Source organism: Rhinolophus sinicus, chromosome 2, assembly GCF_057876585.1.
Source record: "Rhinolophus sinicus isolate RSI-liver-muscle chromosome 2, RSI-T2T, whole genome shotgun sequence".
Classification (NCBI taxonomy): Eukaryota; Metazoa; Chordata; class Mammalia; order Chiroptera; family Rhinolophidae; genus Rhinolophus; species Rhinolophus sinicus.
In genome coordinates this window covers 139,679,075-139,700,538 of record NC_142502.1, presented here as the reverse complement: position 1 = coordinate 139,700,538, position 21,464 = coordinate 139,679,075, and the positions used below count along the sequence as shown (strand labels likewise).

Genomic DNA, 21,464 nt, shown 5'->3' with positions numbered 1-21,464 from the left:
TTATATTAGACATTCCTGTTCTTTATTTTTTTAAATTCAAGTTTATTGGGGTGACAAATGTTAGTAAAGTTACATAGATCTCAGGTGTACAATTCTGTAATACATCATCTCTATATATTACATTGTGTGTTCACCACGCAGAGTCAGTTCTTTTTCCATCACCATATATTTGATCCCCTTTACCCTCATCTACCACTCCCAACACTTCTGTTCTTTAAAATGTCCTTTCCCTGCACTGGATCACCAGATTTCCCAGTAGCCCTTCACTGTATGCAACAACCCAGACTTCTCTTAACTGCTGTCTCCCATCCCTTCCTTGCTTGACCCATCTTTTCTCACCTCTTTCTTAGGAGCAGACATAAATTTCTCCCACTTGTTCATGTACAGCAGCTTTTCTTGTGTTTCTAGGACTTCTGCTCATATCCATTTTTTCAGAGTCTCACCTTATACCTGAAACAACTTATCAGGGTATTTTCCCAAACAACGACAGTTTGTCTCCCCCCACCAAGAGTAATCCTGGTACCATTTAATACTAAATTTCTTCCTAATTATCCTCAACAATGTACATTTATTTAAGTACACTCATCAGCATTTATAAACTAATTTGAATTCTACTTTTCTCATTCTTTTGCATGTACTTTCCCATTTATTAATGCAGGTCAGGTTTGCTACTTTAATAAACACCCTCTCAATTATCAAATATTTGAGTTATTTCCAGTTATATTTTGTTTTGTATTATGAATAGTGCTGTCATAAACATTTGGTGAAAACTGATCTTTCTCACTTGGATTATTTTGAAGGAATATATTCCAAAAGTGGATTGTGGGACAAACATGAACAATTTCACGTATCTTTTGCTTTGCCTCAATACTTTCAAAAACAGTTGTCTGAATAATGTTATCAGCTTATGAATTTAGCCATTTTTCTTAGCTCTGCCAATATTCTCTTTTGTGATTTTTTTTTTTTTTTTTTTTTTTTTATTGGGGAAGGGAAACAGGACTTTATTGGGGAACAGTGTGCACTTCCAGGACTTTTTCTCCAAGTCAAGTTGTTGTCCTTTCAATCTTAGTTGTGGAGGGTTCTGTTCAACTTCAAGTCGTTGTTCTTTCAGTCTTAGTTGTGGAGGGCGCAGCTCAGCTCCAGGTCCAGTTGCCGTTGCCAGTTGCAGGGGGCGCTGCCCACCATCCCTTGCGGGACTCGAGGAACCGAACTGGCAACCTTGTGGGTTGAGAGCCCACTGGCCCATGTGGGAATCGAACCGGCAGCCTTCGGAGTTAGGAGAACGGAGCTCCAACCACCCGAGCCACCAGGCCGGCCCTCTTTTGTGATTTTTAATTAGCCTTGCAGCAAGGCTAATCGTTTCCCCAAGATTTACTTTTCTGAGTTTCTTCATGTTTGAGATATTTGGTCATATACTTTGACCTCTTGTCCAGTGAAGTCTGGGTATTAATTTTTTTAATACCTTTACTGAGATATAATTCACATAACATACAATTCATCCATTGAAAGTGTACAATTCAATGAATTTTAGTATAGTCACAGAGCTGTGCAACCATCACTTCAATACATTTTAGAACATTTAATTATCCCAAAAAGAAACACTGTACCCCCTGCATTTACACTCAATCCCTCCATCATATCGCCAGCCTTAGGCAACCACTAATCTTTCGTTAGATTTGCCTATTCTGGACATTTCGTACAAATAGAACCATATAATGTGTGGTCCTCAGTCACTGGCCTCTTCCACTTACCATAATATTTTCAAGGTTCATCCATGTTGTAGCATGTATCTTCATTCCTTTTTATTGCTGAATAATATTCAATTATATGGGTTTATCACATTTGTTTATCCATTAATCAGTTGATGGGAATGTGGGTTTTCTTTTTTTATTTTATTATAAATGTTGCTATAAACATTCATGTACAAATTTTTGTGTGGACATATGTTTTGGGATTTATATGTAGGAGTGGAATCGCTGGGTCATATGGTAACTCTAGGTTTGACTGTTTGAGGAGCTATCAGACTGTTTTCCACAGTGGCTGCACCATTTTACATTCCCACCAGCAGAGTATGAGGGTTCTAATTTCTCCACATTCCTGCTGCACCAGTTTGCTAGGGCTGCCAAAACAAAATACCACAGCCTGGTTGGCTCAAAGAACAGAATTTATTTTCTTACAGTTCTGGAGGCTGGAAGTCCCAGATCAAGGTGTCAGCAGGTTAGGTTTCTCCTGAAGTTTCTCTCCTTGGCTTGCAAATAGTCACATTTTCGCTGTGTCCTCACATAACCTTTTCTATGTGTGTGCATATCCCTGGTATCTCTTCCTCTTTTCATAAGGACACCAGTCATATTAGATTAGGGCGCCACCCTTATGACCTCATTTCATCTAATTACCTCTCTAAAGGTCCTATCTCCAAATAGTCACATTGGGGGTAGGGCTTCAGTATGTGAATTTGGGGTAACACAATTCAGTTCATAACACTTGCCAACTGCTACAGACTAAAATTCATATGTTGAAATCTAATCCACAACGTGATGATATTTGGAGGCGGGACATTTGGGAGGTGATCAGATCATAAAGATGGAGCCGTCATGAATGGAATTGTGCCCTTTAAAAGAGACCCCAGGGCTCCCTTACCCCCTCTGTCATGTGGGGAGAAGACAGTCATTTTTGAACCAGGAAGCTGGTCCTGATCAGACACTGAATCTGCCCAGTGCCTTGATCTTGGACTTCCTAGACTCCAGAACCGTGAGAAATAAATGTTTGCTGTTTTGGCCACCCAAGTTATGGTGTTTTTGTCATAGCAACCTAAACGGCTTAAGACATCAACACTTGTTAATATCTGTCTTTTTGATTATAGCCATTCTGCTGGGTATAAAGTGGTATCTAGCTGTGGTCTTGATTTTCATTTCCGTGATAGCTACTGACACTGAACATCATTTCATGTACTTAGTGGTCATTTGTATGTCTTCTTTGGAGAACTGCCAATTCATATGCTTTGGCCTGATTTATTTATTTGTTATAACATATATTATTTTTATTGTAGAGTATCTGCATATAGATGAATCATATAGATAGATATCAAGCATACTAGAAGCAAACATGGGAGAATTCTTCTAAATTTGGGGGTAGTGACAGCTTTTCTAGGATTAAAAAAACCTAGAAACTAAAATAAAAATCAATTAATGAGACTGTATGAAAATAAAAAATAATTCATTGTAAAAAATACAATAAACACAAAAGACAAGGTGGGTAAAAGATAAGTAATTTATTCACAATGGCCTGACACACACACACACACACACACACACACACACACACACACACAATATCTCCGAAAGGATATGCAAGAAATTAGTTAACAGTGGTAGTCTAAAGAGTAACAAAACTGGGGGCAGTGGATGATGAAGACTTTCTTTTCATTACATATCATGTATTTTTGGCGCTACTGAAATTTTTACCTATGTCACACATATTAGCCGTCTTTAAGGGGGAAAAAAGATAATGACATGTGGACTGTTCTCCATTGAATCACGGCCACTAGAATTCCTGGGTAACAAGACTTTTAGTTCTCCCCTGGACGAAACTGCCACCACACTCCCCAACCCCCCCCCCCCCACTGCAAAACATACGACTTTTTACATTGGAATGTGCCTTATGTGGGCTCCTGTCGTTACCTATTTCCTTATCTGAGCCTCCACCCGACTGACTGGGAGATCCTCAAAAGTAGGGGATGTCTCTCATTCTCGTGTCCCTAAGCACTGTGGCTGGCTCTCAATAGGGGTTCTATTATATAAAAAAGGAAAGATAGAGACCCCGAAGAATCAGAAGTGCTCTGAAAGTCTTAGACTCTCCGGGATGTTTTATTTGCAAAAACTGCAACATCCCCTCCGACTCCTCACCCACCTGAAACACACGTCTCAAATCCCGGCGACGCCGCACCCAGGACTGCTCTCGCTGAAGGGCGAGGAGCGCTGAGCCCGCGGCGTTGATGGCCCGCAGGACTTGCTCCAGTCCCGCTCCGCCCCGCCCCCGGCTTCCCGCGCTCCGTGCGCATTGGCCGTCCTTGGGAGTGGGCGGGGCCCGCTGCGCACAGCCGGGCGCCCTGGGGCCCAAGGGACCGCGAGCGCGGAGCGCCGGGAGCTGCGCGGATTCTGTTCGCGGGCGGCTGGCGATGCCCCGGGACCGCGTTCCTGCCGGGGCTACAACCCGGGCGGCAGCCGGGGCCACGGCGCCGAGCTCCGTCTCCGGGACGGCCGCGGTGGCGCGAGCTACCGACCCTCTGAAGCGGTGAGCGCTTCCTTTGCCCCTGGTCCCCGCCCTGGTGGGTGCTTAGGAGCAATTGGCGGCGGGTGGGCGAGCCGGCAGGGTCCGCGCCCCGGCATCCTTGCGTCGCGTGGTTCGGGGCCAGATCATCTCCCGCTCCCGGCCCTCCCGTGACTGTCACTCCCCCATCGGTTGGTCTGGAGCGCTAAGCGAGTTGTGTGTGCGGAGGCGCCCTCTGGTCAGCGAGCAGCTGCGGAACGCCTCGCCGACACTTGTTGCTCGGCTTCGCGGTACCAGCAACTCATCTCCGGATCTGGGCAGGCTCGGTGGACGCTGCGCGGTGCGGGCAGGTCTTGGGAGATCACGATTAAGTCAAGTATCATGTGTACAGCAGGGTGGTTGGGGCGGGGGGTAGTGATGAGCTGTCGCCAGATGCCTCGTGTTCACTTCCAAGGCGGTGAAATAGCTCCGACGAACGTGAGATCTTTTTAAAGATTGCTCTTAAAAAAAAAAAAAAAAAAAAAAAAGACACTGTAGAATTGCATAATATGCTGTATCTCATCCAAAAATAGTTTTTGATGTCAGGGTAGTCATTTGAATGCAACACTGACACTTTTGTTTCCTAAATAAGTTTTGAACTTGCTTATTTTAGAGTAGTAGATTTATTTCATTAAAGGAATTCTCAAAGAACAGAAAGATAAAAGAAACCACGCGTAGTGTCTTGGCTCATCAATTTTGAGGGATTTCTACCCCCCGCCCCCGTCCCGGTTTGCTTGGGTTTGCTTTCACAACTGCATACCCAGGTTCCAGATTTTGGAATGGTGCACCCCCAGTCCCACCCGGCTGGACAGCCGGGGGAAAATCGGCCACGCCCCGGAGCCCCGCTGCGCTTGCAGACTCCGCCTGCAGACTTGACGCTGTCCGGAGTTCATTGCAGCGATTTGCCTGTTCCAAGAGTTCCCAGGAAGCTGAGCTGCATACTTGTTAAGACACTGCTCACGTCTCAGTCTGGGGACACTTCGTAGCAGCAGTAGCTCTTTCTTTTCACCCTTGTGGCCTGAGTTCTTTCGCTGGAGCAGGCTGAACGGACGCTTAGAATTGAAGTGAATTGCTCTCCCAATCTTTGTGGCGTTTATTTCGAGTTGATGGGAGCCGGGAGTGGAGAGAATAATAGACGTTTTGCAGAACGGAACGTTGTAGTGTTGTGTCACACTTCTTGGCGCTGGTTTCAAGGTCCAAATTCTGGTGACGTTGTTTCAGCCTACTTTGCCGTTTCCCAAGCCCCCGTGGGTTAGTTTGAGTCAAAAAGGACTGCCTATCTTATCCCGTAAGGGTTAGGAAAAGGGATTGCTGGCTTGAGAAAAAGATGCTGGAATTTAGCGTGCAAACTTCCAAGGACCAGAAGATTATGGAGTTTTGTTTTGTTTTTTTAAATGAGGGCATAGTGGAGACTGTAGAATACTGTAATTATTTATCTTACTAGGGGGTTGGGAAATAGAAAAGCCGCTCTCTTTTATTCAGTGGGTAGGAAAAGTAAGTACCTCAAATGCACCCTTTAAAATTGCTAATGCTGCTGTGAATTCTCTTGTAAAGTCACAAAGCACCTTTATCTTTCCTGTAAATATATTTTTGCATATGCTTGCAGGACTTGGGTAGTGCTTTGCTGTCCCTAGTTTTCAGAATTCTTGGTGACTTCTGATTTGAACTCCAAGAAGTGTATTTTAGGGAGGGGAGGGAGCTATAAAATGTAGTAATTCTTTTCCGTATGCTTCTGGGGACGTTTCGTGGTGGCCAAGAAAATTCGTTTAATACTGGTCTAGGAGAATAGAATAGTTTAAAGAATTTGTTGGGGGTTGCTCTTTTTTAAAAAAGTTACATCATTTTCATTATGGTTTCTAGAATTGTATAATGTACTGTATCTTATCCAAAAATATTTTTTAATGTCAGGGTAATTTGAATGCAATACTGACACTTGTTTTGTTTTTTTTAAAGATTTTATTGGCGAAGGGGATCAGGACTTTATTGGGTAATAGTGTGTACTTCCAGGACTTTTTTCCAAGTCAAGGTGTTGTCCTTTCAATCTTAGTTGTGGAGGGTGCCGTTCAGCTTCAAATTGTTGTCCTTTTAGTGTTAGTTGTGGAGGGCGCAGCTCAGCTCCAGATCCAGTTGCCGTTTCTGGTTGCAGGGGGCACAGCCCACCATCCCTTGCGGGACTCGAGGAGTTGAACCAGCAACCTTGTGGGTTGAGAGCCCACTGGCCCATGTGGGAATCGAACCTGCAGCCTTCGGAGTTAGGAGCATGGAGCTCTAACTGCCTGAGCCACCGGGCCAGCCCGACACTTGTTTCTTAAATAAGTTTTGAGCTTTCTTATTTTATGGTAATAATGCTATCTTTCATTAAAGAAATTTTACAAAATACAGATAAATAAAAGAAAAAAATGTATGTTGTTTGAATCATCGACTTTGAAAGACTATTTTTTCCCAATTTACTTAGGTCTGCTTTCACCCACAACTACATACCCAGCTTCCAAATTTGAAATGGTGTTAATAGTGTTGAATATTCTATTTCCAGGAGTGGGGGGCTTATAGGTTGTATTAAAATTTTAATTTTTCTCCATTGAAATGTCAGCACAAGCAAAGACTATTTTGGCATTTTTTTCATTCAAGAAAGGGATGTGCTTTAATAGTTTTTAAAATTAATTTCAGGTATACAAAACAATGTAATAGTTAGACATTTACACCCCTCACAAAGTGCTAAACCCCCTCCCCCAATCTACTACCCCTGTTAAAATTCTATTGACTCTATTCCCTATGCTATATACCCCAAACCTTGTGACCATATATATTATTAAATTATAGTTGACATTGTCATAATTTTGAGTATTATAACTGCTAACATTGAATACTATACTTTTTCTAATGTCATTAAGTTGGAAGCTTTTGAGAACTTGAGTCTGTCATCTCTCAGTGACATGTCATTGCTAAAAGAGCTCTTTTTCTTCTTTCTCTGCAGCTGTGGTTTCGATACCAAGGTTTGTCGCCCTCTTTTTTGACGTTTTGACATGTTACATGTGCAAAATTTTGCAGTGTGAGATTTGGGGACTCACTGGGGTACCTGAACCTCACAAATGGAATCAGTAAAGCATCCTCTAAGTACTTTCCCCTAAGTATTTTATATTTACTTTCCAACTAACAGTTAATTAGGTTTTTGGAGGGCATTTTGCCCACACTCATTAAAATTCTTGAATTTTTAAATACATTTTGCCCCAGCAATTCCGCTTCTAGGAATTTATTCTAAGGAAATAATAATGGATATGTACACAGGGTTAGTTACTGGGATGGTTTGTTGCAATTTTGTTTATGATGATGAAACTTTGGAAACAATGTCTCTATGTAGGGAAATGGTAAAATTGATAAAATAAATTAAATGATAGAATAGATATGATGTAATAATTCATAATATATTTATATATTAATCCATATGTTAATATAATGTAAACTTATGAAGAAATTTGAGAAAATTAAAAGATGGTCATAATACAATATCAGGGTAAAAAAACACAAATTCTTAAAAAAGTCTAATGTTTCCATTTTGGTTAACAGAAGTACAAAAAGATCTGAAGTGTAGTAAAGATTATGCTTAATCTAATATTCAGGCTTGGCACTTTGAGAGGAATTCTCGTACATAGCAAAGTTTAAAAACCCTTGAACTACACTGAAAGAAGGAAAAAAAAACAAGCAGGCAATATTCACGTATCTAGGCATTGAAACCACTCTGCCTTTGACATCATTGAATTCCTAGAAATGAATGGGGAGTTTTCAAGTGTCCCTGCTTATCCACAGGCTTACTCCTTTCTTTTTTTTTGAACCTTTATAATCTTAATACAGGTTAATAGACTTTCTGTTGTGAAGATTGAAAGACTGACAGTTAGATTCTCAAATTGGCATGTAAGCATGCAGGTTCAGGATGTGGCTATATGATTGCACTGTACATCAAAATGTTAAAAGTACTGTATTTCCCTGAAAAGAAGACCGGGTCTTATATTAATTTTTTTCTCCAAATAGACGCATTAGGGCTTATATTTAGGGGACATCATCCTGAAAAATCATGCTTATTTTCCGGTTAGGTCTTATTTTTGGGGGAATGTTATCTCTGCAAAGATGAGAGTTAGGGGTATTGATTATTTTCATAACTTCTCAAAGTTTTGAAGATAGTTATATTTTAATTTGGTCCCAAAATGAAGAAGTAAGGCTTAAAATTAAAAAAAAAAATTTTTTTTGAGTAGGCAACAATTTCACAGGGTTAAAAATCAAGAAGTAAAGAAAGTGTACAATGGAAAAAATCTTCCTCTTTCCCCCTTTGCTCATCTCCTCAATTTCCTTTGGTCCAATTCGCCTGCCCTGGGTAATTGTTATTACTAGTTTATTGCTTCTCCTTCCAGAGATACTTGATGCATATCTGAGCCAAAACAGACACAGTATACATTTTCCCCCTCTTGGCTGTACTTGCAGTTTTCTTCTGTGGCTTTTTCCATGTGACAGTGAAGCATAGAGATCTTTCCATATCAGTACATAGAGAGTGTCCTCAACAAAAGTTTTTTTTCTAAGAAGTGATTAGTACAGAAAGAGAGAATATAAACAGAAGATAGATTTTGATCAAAACACTGAAGAGACAATTAAAAGAAGAGCTTTCTTTATGGTTGGGGTGTTAAGTATAAGACGCCTCGCTAAGTGAAGTGGAGATCACTTAGAGTACTTAAACCTAATGTAAGGGGTTGTAAAACCTTCCAGTTTATTAATCATTAAATTGTTATTTTTTAAATTTTACTTTAAAATCAAAGTAATATTCATCATTGAAAAAAGAAAGCAGGTCTTAAAAATTTACCACAAAAATATGACACACAAGTTCATTCCTCTGTAGTCCTTATTTCTTTCTTTGGAAGCAACTACTTTCAACTCTTAACTTTTTCTTCTAGTATTTACCTCTGTCTTTTAAAAAGTATACTTTATAACTACTTCTTAACTTCAGTGTTAGATATTACTTATTGACTTTTTTGATAAATTGAGAGTGGATAAAGTAAGGTGAGGATTTAATTCCTTTTCTCTTCCTATTCTACTTCCACGTCTTCCATAATTTCAGTTGAGATTTAGGTAAATCAGTAGTTAGCTTTTATTTATATTATTATGATTAGGTAAATATGATTAGCCTTTGAGCCAGAGGATAAACTTAAGACTGTTTCTTTCATTTACCTAATTTTCTATCAGCATATGGTTATTTTTTCCAAATGCTCAAACAAATGCAAGTATCTATCAATTTCATTTTTCTTTAACACTTTCTTCCTGTAGATCTCATTCTTCATACTCTAATCTGGTCTGGTTCTAGGTTTGCATCAACTTGAAGATTAGTATCTTTAAAGAGATAAGGAAAGAGATTGCACCCGTAAAATAAGAATTGGGTGCTATGGAAACAATCAGAGAACAAGAATGTTTTCTAGGAAACTAAAAATATGCTAGCCAAATTGTAATTCTGAATGGAAGAACTGCAAGATAAAATTCTCTAGGTTTTGTGCACAGCCGATGTCATGGGACTTCACATCTCTCTCGGTTTGGATCCTGTTACCTAGATGCTGGTTTGGATTACTGAATAATTTTGGTAAAGTACTTATTCAAGTTACTGTCTAAGAGAAGATACATTTTCTAAGTCATTGCTTGTCTCAGAAATGTCTTTATTCTATCCTTACACTTGAATTGTAGTTTGGTTGAATATAGAAGTCTAGGTTTTTCCTCAGAATTTTTAAGATGTAATTTTAGTGTGTCTGTTGTCATTATTACTGTTAAGAAATCTGATATCATTAAGTTTCATATATCTTTATTTATGGGCTGTTTTTACTTTCTGAAAGCTTCTTAGAATCTTCTCTCTGGCATTCTGAAATTTTATGATTATATAACCTTGATGTGATTATTTTTTTTCACTCATTGTGCTCTGCATTTGTTGAGAGCCCTTTCAACCTGAGGCCACTCTCCCCTCCCTCCCTCCCCAGTCTGGTGAAATTTACTTTAATGATTTCTTCCTTTCCATTTATTCTGCTCTCTCTTTTTCTTTAGTTGGGTTTTGGATCTCCTGGATTGATCTTTTAATTTTCTTGTCTTCTCTCTTCTGTTTTTCATCTCTTTCTTTTTTTCTCAACTTCTCTGGACAAGTTTTTCAGCTTTATTTTCTAGCCCTTCTATTCTAAATTTCATTTTATCATATTTTTAATTTTATAGAGCTCTTGTTCTCTGCTTTTTTCCATAGCATCTTCTTATGAATGCAATATATTTTCTTATCTTTTTAAAGATATTAATTGTAGTTTTATTTTTGGACTTTGCATTTGCTTTTTTCATTATTTCTGCCATTTGCAGTCCTTTTTTCCTCTTTGGCTTTTCAGTTTCTTTAGGGAGAAGCCTCCAGTCCTTTGCATTGTGGGCTATAATCTTGGATTGTCCTCCTTCTGGGAGCAGGGCCAATGAATGGGAGTGTGTCTAGAGTCCCAAGACCACCTCCAGGTCCAGTGATTTGCTAGGAGGACTCATAGAACTCAGCATATAGTCGTACTCACAGCTATGATTTATTACAGTGAAAGGATACAAAGCAAAATCAGCAAAGGGGAAATGTACATGGGGCGAAGCCCAGAGGAAACCAGATGCAAGTTTCCAAGAGTTCTTTCCCCGTGGAGTCACACAGTATGCGCTTAGTTCCTCCGGCATTGAATTGTGACAACATGTGTGAAGTGTTGTCTATCAGGACAGCTCATTAGAGACTCAGTGCCCAAGGTTTTTATTGAGGTCTGCTCACATCGGTACCCTCTGCCTAGCCTGCACCAAAATTCCAAACTGCCAGAGGAAAACAGGTGTTTAGCACAAACCACATTATTTGTTCAGACTATGTTTAGGCACGTTAAACCACTCTTGTGAGTTAGGGAATGGTGGGAACCTTCCTGAAATCAGAGTTCACAAGCGAAAGCCAAGAGCTAACCCTGCAAGTAGGCCTCTTAAAGGATAGCAGTCTCAGGCCTACGTATTATGTTAATTCTTTTCTGTGCATACACTGACTGAGATCCCATAGTTTAATATGTAGGCTTTCAGTTAACCTCATTAGTATTATTGGTTCATAAACATCTGGTCATCACCAAAGCAAAGGGTCAGGACCAGCTCCCTCCTAGTGCACACACCCATGCACACTCAGCTTGCTCTGGAAGTGGAGGTGGCAATGCCAGGACTGTAGTGCAGAGCTGTGTAAAGTACTAAGCAGGGAGGCACCATGTACAAAGGCTGCAATGTGAATGGCACCCTCTGAAGGAGTGCAGTGCAGTGCAGTGGCCCAGAGTGCTTCAGAGCTCCAGGATTTGCATCCCTGTTCGTGTAATTCTACAGTCTGTTTTTTAGCATGTTTCCCGGAAAATAAGACCTAGCCGGACAATCAGCTCTAGTGCTTCTTTTGGAGCAAAAATTAATATAAGATCCGGTCTTATTTTACTATAATATAAGACCGGGTATAATATAATATAGTATAGTATAGTATAGTATAGTATAGTATAGTATAGTATAGTATAGTATAATACCATACCGGGTCTTATATTAATTTTTGCTCCAAAAGACACATTAGAGCTGATTGTCCAGCTAGCTTTTATTTTCAGGGAAACAGGGTACTTTGGTTAAGATCACCCAATCAATCCCTCTTGTCCTATATACCTGGGTGCCAAAAAAATGTATACAAGTGGACACTGGTCAATGCTGCTCAAGCAGTAGTTCGCTGTAATCAGAAGTGTCTGGACGCTGATGGTAACCATTTTGAGCATCTCTTGTAATTGCAGAAGTCAAATGTGACTTGTATTCGTCTTTGTTTATTGGTATATATTATTACAATTTTAATACAGTTTTCCTTTCTTAAAATGTATGTCCATTTTTTGGGGCACCCTCTGTATATGCGATGTTGAAGGATAATTTTAAAAAATGGGTAAAATCATGATTCTCATATAGATATAAAATGAACAAGTGTTGAAGATTTTATTCAACTCAATTAAATGAAGGAACTGGTAAGATGTTACAACTAGTTCAAAGAGAGAATCCAAAGAACAGACATATTTACAGATCAGGAATATTGAAACGAATGTGTAAATGAAAGCAGAGCTGGCCTTTTCCACAGCAGAGGGGAGTCCACTGAACTTCCATCAGTCAGAATTTGCCTTCCTAGAGGTTAAGAGTTACTGTGCTTCAACTATCAGTTTTCATCAGTAGAAACCAATAAAGTGAAATAGCCCAACAGCAATGAAAGGCTAGGATCAGATCATCTGGAAGAGTGTGATCTAAACAAAGCATAGTTTTTCCTTGAAGCACACATTTTCTTCTACAAAACTCATCGAGCAAAATTTAGATTTTAATTTGCCTGCCCATGTAAAAGTATCTATATGAAAATCATGGTTGACAGAGAAGTTACATTTAACATTGAAATGAATACATTTATATTCTGGGTTTGTTTTGTTAGCTAGGTATTGTTTAAGCAAGTTGTTTAGGTTTATAAGGCTAGCCAGTGATGTGCTAAATAGATAATTTAGAATGCTGCTCACTTTGGTCCCAGAGTGGTTTCCCTACCAATAACTGACAGTGGCTGGCAATTTTTTAAAGTTCAACAGACTTGAACTTGGAGGGCATCAAAATAAGTAAGCCTCAGTCCTGTATTCTCATTGGAGAGACAGCTTTGTACATAGTGAACCATTGTACCGTGTGGTGGCAATAGTGTGATGTAGAATCACAAAGGAGGTAGCAATGAGTTCTGGCCAGGGAGTTAACATTTCATCAGGGCTGTCTACATGAGAATGTCCGAACTTGTAGAAAATTTTTATAAAATTTAACTTGAGCCAAACAGGATATGCCTGGAAGCAAGATCTCAGCAGACTGAGGAAAATGCTTCTCGGAATGGTAGTCTGCAGCTTCTTTAATGCATTTTGATTTAAGGAGGGAAGATGACATAAAGGTGGGAGAAAACAAAGCAGGAATTGCATTACAGAATAGTTAACCAAATTATGTACTCTCGGGGTGGTTTTGATTCAGAGGCATTTCAAAGATGCAGAAGCAATGCTTAAGGCAAAGAATAGAGCCTTTTTTTTTTGCTGAAGAAGTTAGATGCCTGGGGCGTGACTACCCACCTTGACTTGCCCAGTTAGGAATTTATGATCAGATTACCCTGTGATATTACTTTCTGTAGAACCCCTTTTTCATCCACAGGGACTTGGAGGGCAACTAGAATTTAACCAGAATGATTTTTCCAGTTACATAAATATGGGAACTTCTGAGTATGCTTGCAAATGGAAAGCCAATCTCCTAGATGATCCCCAGACCTAGCCTCCTGGTAGCCATACCTCTGTGTAGGCCCCTCCCACATTGTATCAGAATTGGACTGTACAGGAGGTAAAAGTAGCAATGTGTGTAGATTCCAAGGCTTGGTCATAAAAGACATTGCTGCCTCCACCTTGGTATCTTGGCTTGCTTGTTCTGAGGGAAACCAACTGTCATGTTGTGGGAACACTCAGGTAGCCCTATGAAGAGGCTCAAATGGGAAGAAATGGAATTTAATCTGGGCCAATGACCACCTACCTAGAGAGTGTATCTCCTAGCTTCCTTGGTAGCTAGGTTTATTTTTGTGACTAAGTTCTTGGGAACAGCAGAGATGTGTACAATTTCTGGCACTTGCCTTTAAAACAGAGTTTCTCAATCTTTTTACTGTCACTCCCATTAGGAATATTTTTAGATATTTTTTTCCTAGTTGCCCCCATGAATTTTTAATACCTCAGATATTTTATATATCTGTATACACTGTATGTGAATATCTGTGCTTCAGCCATAAAAAGAGTAAAATTCTTTTGCTCTCTTGTGGGTAATGTTGTCCCTGTTGAGAATGCATGCTTTTAAAAAGGGACTGGGTTTGCTCTCGCTTTCTTCCTTCATGTGAGCTGGAAGGCAGAATAGTGCAATGAGCTAACTTCAACTGGGCAGACAAAAGGAGAATGCAAGCAACAAGATAGAAGGAATCTGGAGGCTTACGTATAGGTTCACAGAACAAAGCTACTAGCCTATGTCTAGACAGTTAATTGAGAAAGAAACATTCTTTGATCTTCTTTAAGCCATCTTATTTTAGGGCCTTTGTTGCAGAAGCTTAGCCTGTATTCTAACAAGTATGCATCCTAGATCTTCAAAATTGCTTAGAAATTTTAAATATGTGTTCTGTGAGTTCCATGTCACCCTGGTCTGTCTACCTATGAGTATAGAAGTGATTTTTACCTTTCTGCCATCTGCAGACACTGTATGATTATCAGTACTGTGAATTGTGTAAGTATTAACATTATTCGATCCAGAATTTGGGCATATCTAGGTGATACCGCAATCATTGAACCAAGGACTTACCATGCTTTATCTCATTGCATGTACTGCTAGTTTGCTGTAGTTTTGTTGGTTTATTAACCTTTAGTTTTAAACCAGTAGAGTATACTGACTAAGAGCACACATAGGATCTTCTGTAAATTCAGTTCCCTCATCTGTAAAATTGGTAACCTACCTCCCAAGGTTTTATGAGGATTAAACAAGATAATGCTAGTAAATGATTGAGCGTATTACATAATTTGTACTGTGTCAATAAATAGTCATTACTTTTATTACAGGGAATAATTTAAGGTACATTTCAGAAACTTGGAAAGGTAATATTTAAGAATTGAATTCAAAACTTCAATAAAACCATAATATAAACAAATAAAAAAGGCAAATGAGAATGGAATAGGAGACCACAGTGGTTTCAACTAACCTTTAGGGTATTGAAAGTTGTCTTAGGACAATGATTCCCAAAGTATGGTTTCTAGGGCAACTGCCTCCATATCACCTGGGAACTTACTGCAAAAGCAAATTCTTGGGCCTTGCCTCAGATCCACTAAATGAGAAACCCTAAGGGGCCCAGTAATCTGTTTTAACAAGCTCTCTAGGTGATTCTGATTGTGTTCAAATTTGAGCAGCACTTTCTTTTCAAGGAGGTTCCCTTGAAAAGTAAAAGTAAGCTAGTTCACCAGTACTGGCAGCCTCCATGCTCAGTATTTGCTGGCACCAGGTGCTAAGGAAGGTGAGAATGAGATGTGTGTCTGAAAGTAGGGGTATCCCTTTATCTTGGAGTAACCACCATTAACATGCTGGTTGTCATGCTTTCATGCATCTATTTATGTATATACACATGAATATGTTTAAGTTTACACATATGAGGTCATATTGACACTTTTTTATAGGCACTCTTTGTTTAATCTTTCCCTTCTTATGTTCCACATCTTAGTAATGTAATCTTATATTAGTATATACACACACACACACACACACATACACACACACACACAGCTATACTTTTCTTCATCCTCATATATGTATCATATATAGATACAATATACAGAAGTTTTTCTCTAATGGTAATTCATCTAGTCAAATTTTCTATTCTTGAGTCAATGTTCATAATCTATATTTTGCTAAAAAATCATTCATTTTCTTTTGGATTTTTAAATTCGTTGCACGTGATAGTCTCTTGTAGTTTCTTTAAGCTTTTCGCTATCTCTTTTCTTATTTCTAATCCTGTGCATTTTTGTTCAGCCCTCTCCCTCCTTCCCCACTCTGCCAAAATCACGGTTTTGTTTTATTCTTTCAAAGAACAAGCTTTTGGATTTACATATCCTTGCTATTATTTTAAAAATGCAACCTTAGGTTTATTTTTATTCATTCCTACTTCCTTTTGTCTTTTGCTTTTCCTCCTTTTTCCTTACTTTGAATAATATTGTTTTTACATTTTTAAAAACCTATTTAATGACGAAAGCATTTAAAGCTCTAAAATTTCCTCTGAGGACTGTTTTAGCTCCTAGAGTGGTATCTCATTGGTCTTTTTCCTTTTTCTCCTTTTCATCACCTTCTAAATGGTTTGTAATCCAAAGATTATTTAGTAGGATGTTCATTTTCAAGTATTTGATTTTTAAAAACCTTTTTATTTGGAATTTTATTGAATGTTTAGAGAGTATGACGTAAAATCTCTACTTAAAACTTTTTTTCCATCCATTGTTTACTCTAAATGACATAGTTGCTTGAGCACTTTTCTGTAGGTTTTTTTCACTTTTCGTAAAGAAGGATGGAATTACTAATTTCTTCTCAGGTAGGCAGAATATGTACCGTGTATTTAAGAGCTTTGACATGAACTGGCTACAGAAACAGAATAAGAATTTCTCATCCCAGGAGTTTTCTTGTTTTTCCACAAAAACTTTCTACAAGTTTAAACCACAGGCATAGTTTAAAAAATTTAAATAGCTCCATTTTGAGCTGTTGTCTTAGAAAGAGGGCAATTTGAATGACAAAAGTTAGGAGGTGAGGCTATTGAAAAACCAAAACCTAAAATAAATAAATAAATAAAAATAATAAATAAATAAATAAATAAATAAATAAGAAAGAAAAAACGAAACCAAAAAAACTTAGGCTTTTTAGATGAATCTGGGTGTTCCTGGCAGTTAACCAGGTTTGGTAGAAGATTGTTAAGCTTCAGCCAAAAAGAGGAGGCTTTTTTATGCAAAAAGACTACTATTTACTTTGCTAGTTTTACTAAGAATATATTAGGTTGGTGCAAAAGTAATCGCGGTTTAAAAGGTTAAAAATAATGGCAAAAACCGCAATTACTTTTGCACCAATCTAATAGACTGATGCTGGCAGGACTTAAATCTCACGGTGGGTTAGTGAGGGGATGGAGGGGAAGGTGTCCCAAATTGGCCTGTGGACCACGTGTTGGGTCCTCACAGTGTTCTCTATGCTTTTTTTTTTTTTTTTTTAAATTGGGGAATGTTGGGGAACAATGCATTTTTCCAGGGCCCATCAGCTCCAAAGTCAAGTCGTCCTTCAATCTAGTTGTGGAGGGTGCAGCTCAGCTCCAAGTCCAGTCACTGTTTTCAACCTTTAGTTGCAGGGGGCGCAGCCCACCATCCCATGAGGGAATTGAATTGGCAACCTTGTTGTTGAGAGCTCACACTCTAACCAACTGAGCGATCTGGCCGCCCATTTTCTATGTTTTTGAATAAGTTGTCAACACTTGTCGAGCTGGGCGGCCTGCGGGGTCTCTGCACCCGCTCGCCACATAAGAAGGCAGGATATGGCTAGGCCAAAAAGGAACACCCACGGAGCCATAGGTAGGGAAGTCACACCACTATAGTCTCGCTGGCGGCTGGGTTGCAGACACAGGAAACAGGAGCCACACGATCCGCAACCCTCAGTCTGCCGCTTGCTGGCTCAGCCGCCATCTTCTTGCTAGCCACCATTTTCTGCTAGCGTAGCCACAGCAGTTATATTAGTGGCCAGTGGCTCACTGGTTACAGGTGACGGCCAACTAGCCACCACTGATGGCCATCCAATCACAGTTGATGGCCATTTACTACCTGAGCCAGCACCTTTCTAATGTGAGGCCGAGAACCTGGAAACTGCACTGCTGGCCCTGTCCCCACAACACTTTACAATAAAGCTATCTCTCTCTCTCTCTCTCTCTCTCTCTCTCTCTCTCTCTCTCTCTCTCCTGAATTTCCAGTTTTTAAAGACTTGGAAGCTCTTACATTAGGGCATGGCTGCCAATAGGCTGGAGCCGGGGAGCACCTACCTCCTTTAGAGAAGTACCTGCTCTTCACTTACACCGCCCCCACCAGTCCCTCTTGACCCCAGTGTCTAGGCTAAGTGTCAGTAGTCATTTATCCTTTGCACTTGTGCTGCTGTTTTCCCACTATAGTTTTATTATAAGAAAGAAGGACAGTGTATTTTGGGTCCACTTTTCTCTCAAAAGTGGGGAAAGAAAAAGGCTTTTTCATTATTTTTTTTTTAAAGGAAAGAGATATTTTTGTGTGTAGAAGTAAAGAATTGTTTTGTAAATGAAAGTAAAGAATATTGCTGTTTTAATATGCAAACAAAGTGTATATATGTCAAAAGAATGCAAATTAAGATGAAATTTTAAAACCAACCATACATAGTAAGTATTATACCAACACTATTCTACAGGAAAGACACAATAGGGTTTATTTTTGAATGGGAATCAAATAAACGATGCCACTATGATGTGTAGTTATTTATTTGGTTAAAAAAAGTTGCCAGGGCCTCAGTACCTTATATAGACGGTAAGTTCCTAAACAGTACCTTTTGAGTAGAGCCAAAGTTACGTACCTCAAACAGAAAAAAAATATGTGAATAAATGTAAATATAATTGGAAATACAATTTTATAGCATAGTGAAGATGACTGAGAATTTAAAAAGTTTACATTACAAATTTAACATAGCATTTTCAATTTAAGCTCATGAAAACACACATGTAGATAATATCACACAGTCAACAATATTTATAGTCTCTGAGAATTTTAATGGGTTGAGGAACTTTTGGATTTGTTGCCCATAAAAAGGCCAATATAGAATGACTCATTTATGTATGTTAGAAAAGTCTGTCAAAATTTAATGAAAATGGTTAAAAATATATTATCTTGAGTATAGATAGGACTCCTGGAATAATGAATAGTTGGGGTTAACATTGATGACATATTGAAAGGGTAAGACATGGATTTAATAACTTGCTTAATGTAGATTTAACTAGGAATAATTTTAGGTCCAAAGCTTAAAAATGCAACCAATATAGTAATTACCATGATAAACTGGATACTGATTCTTGAACTTCAGATGTAAGGGTTTGCCGGATTTTTGTGGTATGTACAACTCTATTCTCATATATATAATTTAGGGCTAAAAATGCTTTTTTAACTGTTAAAAGAAACCAATCTGTACTTGTCATTCAAGGGAAAATCTTTGCCTTGGTTTACCAATGAAGAATGGCTCAAAGAGTTGGCTTTTGGTTGACATTACAGCTCATCTAAATACTGTAAACATTTCTTTGTAGGGGCATTCACAAGGAGTGCCACATTCTATGATTCAGTTCTCTCATTTGTAGCAAATATATGTTTTTTGACAATTTTTTTTTGGGCAAGGAATAATCTGGATTGCTTTCATATACTGAAGTTGGTTTCCAGAAATAAAAATTATGGCCTTAACTTCATTCCAAAAATTATGGAATTTAAGACTGAATTCCAAGGCAGACTCTTTAATTTTATACTTTATGAAAATGCACTAACATTTCTCTATTAATAGCAATAATGTGAATGGATAGCTACAAATGAAAGTGTTAAAAACTAAATAACATTGGAGCACCAGAATTTTGCAAATACCTTTAAATTCTCCTGCATTTAAAACTCACTATGCAAAAATTTCAGTTTTGTTTGAAAGTGGCTGTGTTTAAGAGGAGTTGTTTTCGCTTATGAAACTCAATTTAAAAAATACTGCTCTTAGTTCAAGGATTCAGGGCTGAATTCTATACTATACTTTCATGCAACTCTATATTGACATCTGGGTACAAGGGAAAGGGTATCAAGTTTTTGGTTTTAGATCAAAGATGTTATGAGCTACAAGGAAAATTTAATAATTAAGTGTTCCTATTTTTTGACTTGTATTTTTTCAGTTTCAAATTTATAAGCTCTAATACCATAAATCCTTGTTACATGTCGAAATTATAGTTCATTAACCATAATGTTTGATATTATTCCTGGTATTTGAATTTTCTTTTCTGTTAAGACAGAGGGATTGTAATGGTGGCATTAAATCTTCTATTTTGAGGTTTGAGTCTCTGGTATAATTTGACTTAACAAGTGTAATTTAGCTTAGGACTTTTTGAAAGTTTTTTTTCTTTCTTTTCTTTGTTTCCTTTCGGCAGCTTCCTTCTCACCAACTGTTAATGATTCTGCTTCCTATACATTTATTATGCAGACCAGTTTTAATGTTTCTATTTACTTCAGCCAAGTAAGTAATAATAATTTACTTCAGCCCAGTAAGCCCTGAGACTTGGGAGAGGTTTTGCATCTGTATGGGATCCACTCCTGACTCCAATTTAAATCTACATACCATACACAAAGGCGGCTCTGCCTAGAAACTGGATTGAGGTGGGGCATCCAGGCTGGGAGTTGGGGCTCTGATCTCTGGGGCTGGAGGATGTTTCAGGATCATCCTCTGGGATGGACTGGAAGCCTTGCCAAAAAGCTTTCAAAAAGTCCCAAGCTCAATTACACTTGTTAAATCAAATTATACCAGAGAATGAAACCTCAAAATAGAAGATTTAGGGCCACCATTACAATCCCTCTGTCTTAACAACTTCAATCATTTTTATTACCAGCCTTTCCCCTGTAAGTATTTGAGTTTGTGACTGTTGTCGTAGGTGAACGGTAAAATCTTAGCGTTTTCTTGGGGAAGAGGTCTATGAAAATGTGGTGATCACATCGTTCTAATTAATTATACACTATTACTTATTTTCCTTAACGTAAGCACTAAAACATATTTTCATGGTGGTTTGTTTCATGGTGGCAGTTTTAGGAAATGAAAATCGAAAATTCCTGATTATTTATTTCAACATTGTAAGTACATATTAGCCCCGAATCATGTAACAAGATTTTTTCCATTCACCCTTCTTTCACTCATTCCCTTTGGAATCTTCAATGAGAATTCCCTGTGAAAGCTTTAGAGCAAACCATTAAAAAATAACACCCATAATATTTGATAGGATCAGAGGGTCCACCCTGACTCTGTTTAGACATGTAATTCTGTTCAGGTGAGGAGTCAGAGGCTGTGCTGTGTTTTGTAATAACCCCTGAGTTTCTGTTGTTGCCTCATTGAAATTCCTTGGTTTGGGAACAGCTGTCTGCCGTCTGTGAGAAGCTGTCTGGTACTCCTCTCTTCCTGGCAGTGCTATCCTCACCCTGGCTCTGATGCAGCTATGGCTCTGCCTTCTCAATTGCTTGCTGTGTGTTGTCTTTTTTTATAGAATTATAGACCTTAAAAGACTCTGTAGTAAAGCTTTAGAAGCAGAAAAAAAGTTTGTTTTTTAAAGTTTCCAAATTAGACCCCAAAAACAGAGCAAAAGAGGACAATGAAAAATGTTTTGCTAAATCTTATATAATTTGTATGTACTGAGTCATGACTGTTAATATGTCCCTTTTTCCTCCCTAAAGTTCAATGTCTGTTTGGGTGTTTAAGTTTTAATTTTGTTGACTGTTTAGAAAAAAAAATATTTTTTAAGAAATGAGAATTATTAA

The 21,464-nt window shown here is 38.5% G+C and overlaps 1 protein-coding gene across 3 annotated transcripts in view; it reads left to right on the top strand.

Moving 5' to 3' along the window:
• Positions 1-4,123: 4,123 nt before the first annotated feature.
• ZNF638 (zinc finger protein 638) overlaps positions 4,124-21,464 on the top strand; it is a 113,177-nt gene continuing 95,836 nt past the window's right edge. For all 3 annotated transcript variants that reach the window (XM_074332146.2, XM_019718798.3, XM_074332145.2), the window contains exon 1: positions 4,124-4,290. In XM_074332146.2, coding sequence (XP_074188247.2) covers positions 4,175-4,290 — 116 coding nt within the window. In that variant the 5' untranslated portion in view covers positions 4,124-4,174. The remainder of the gene's footprint in view (positions 4,291-21,464) is intronic.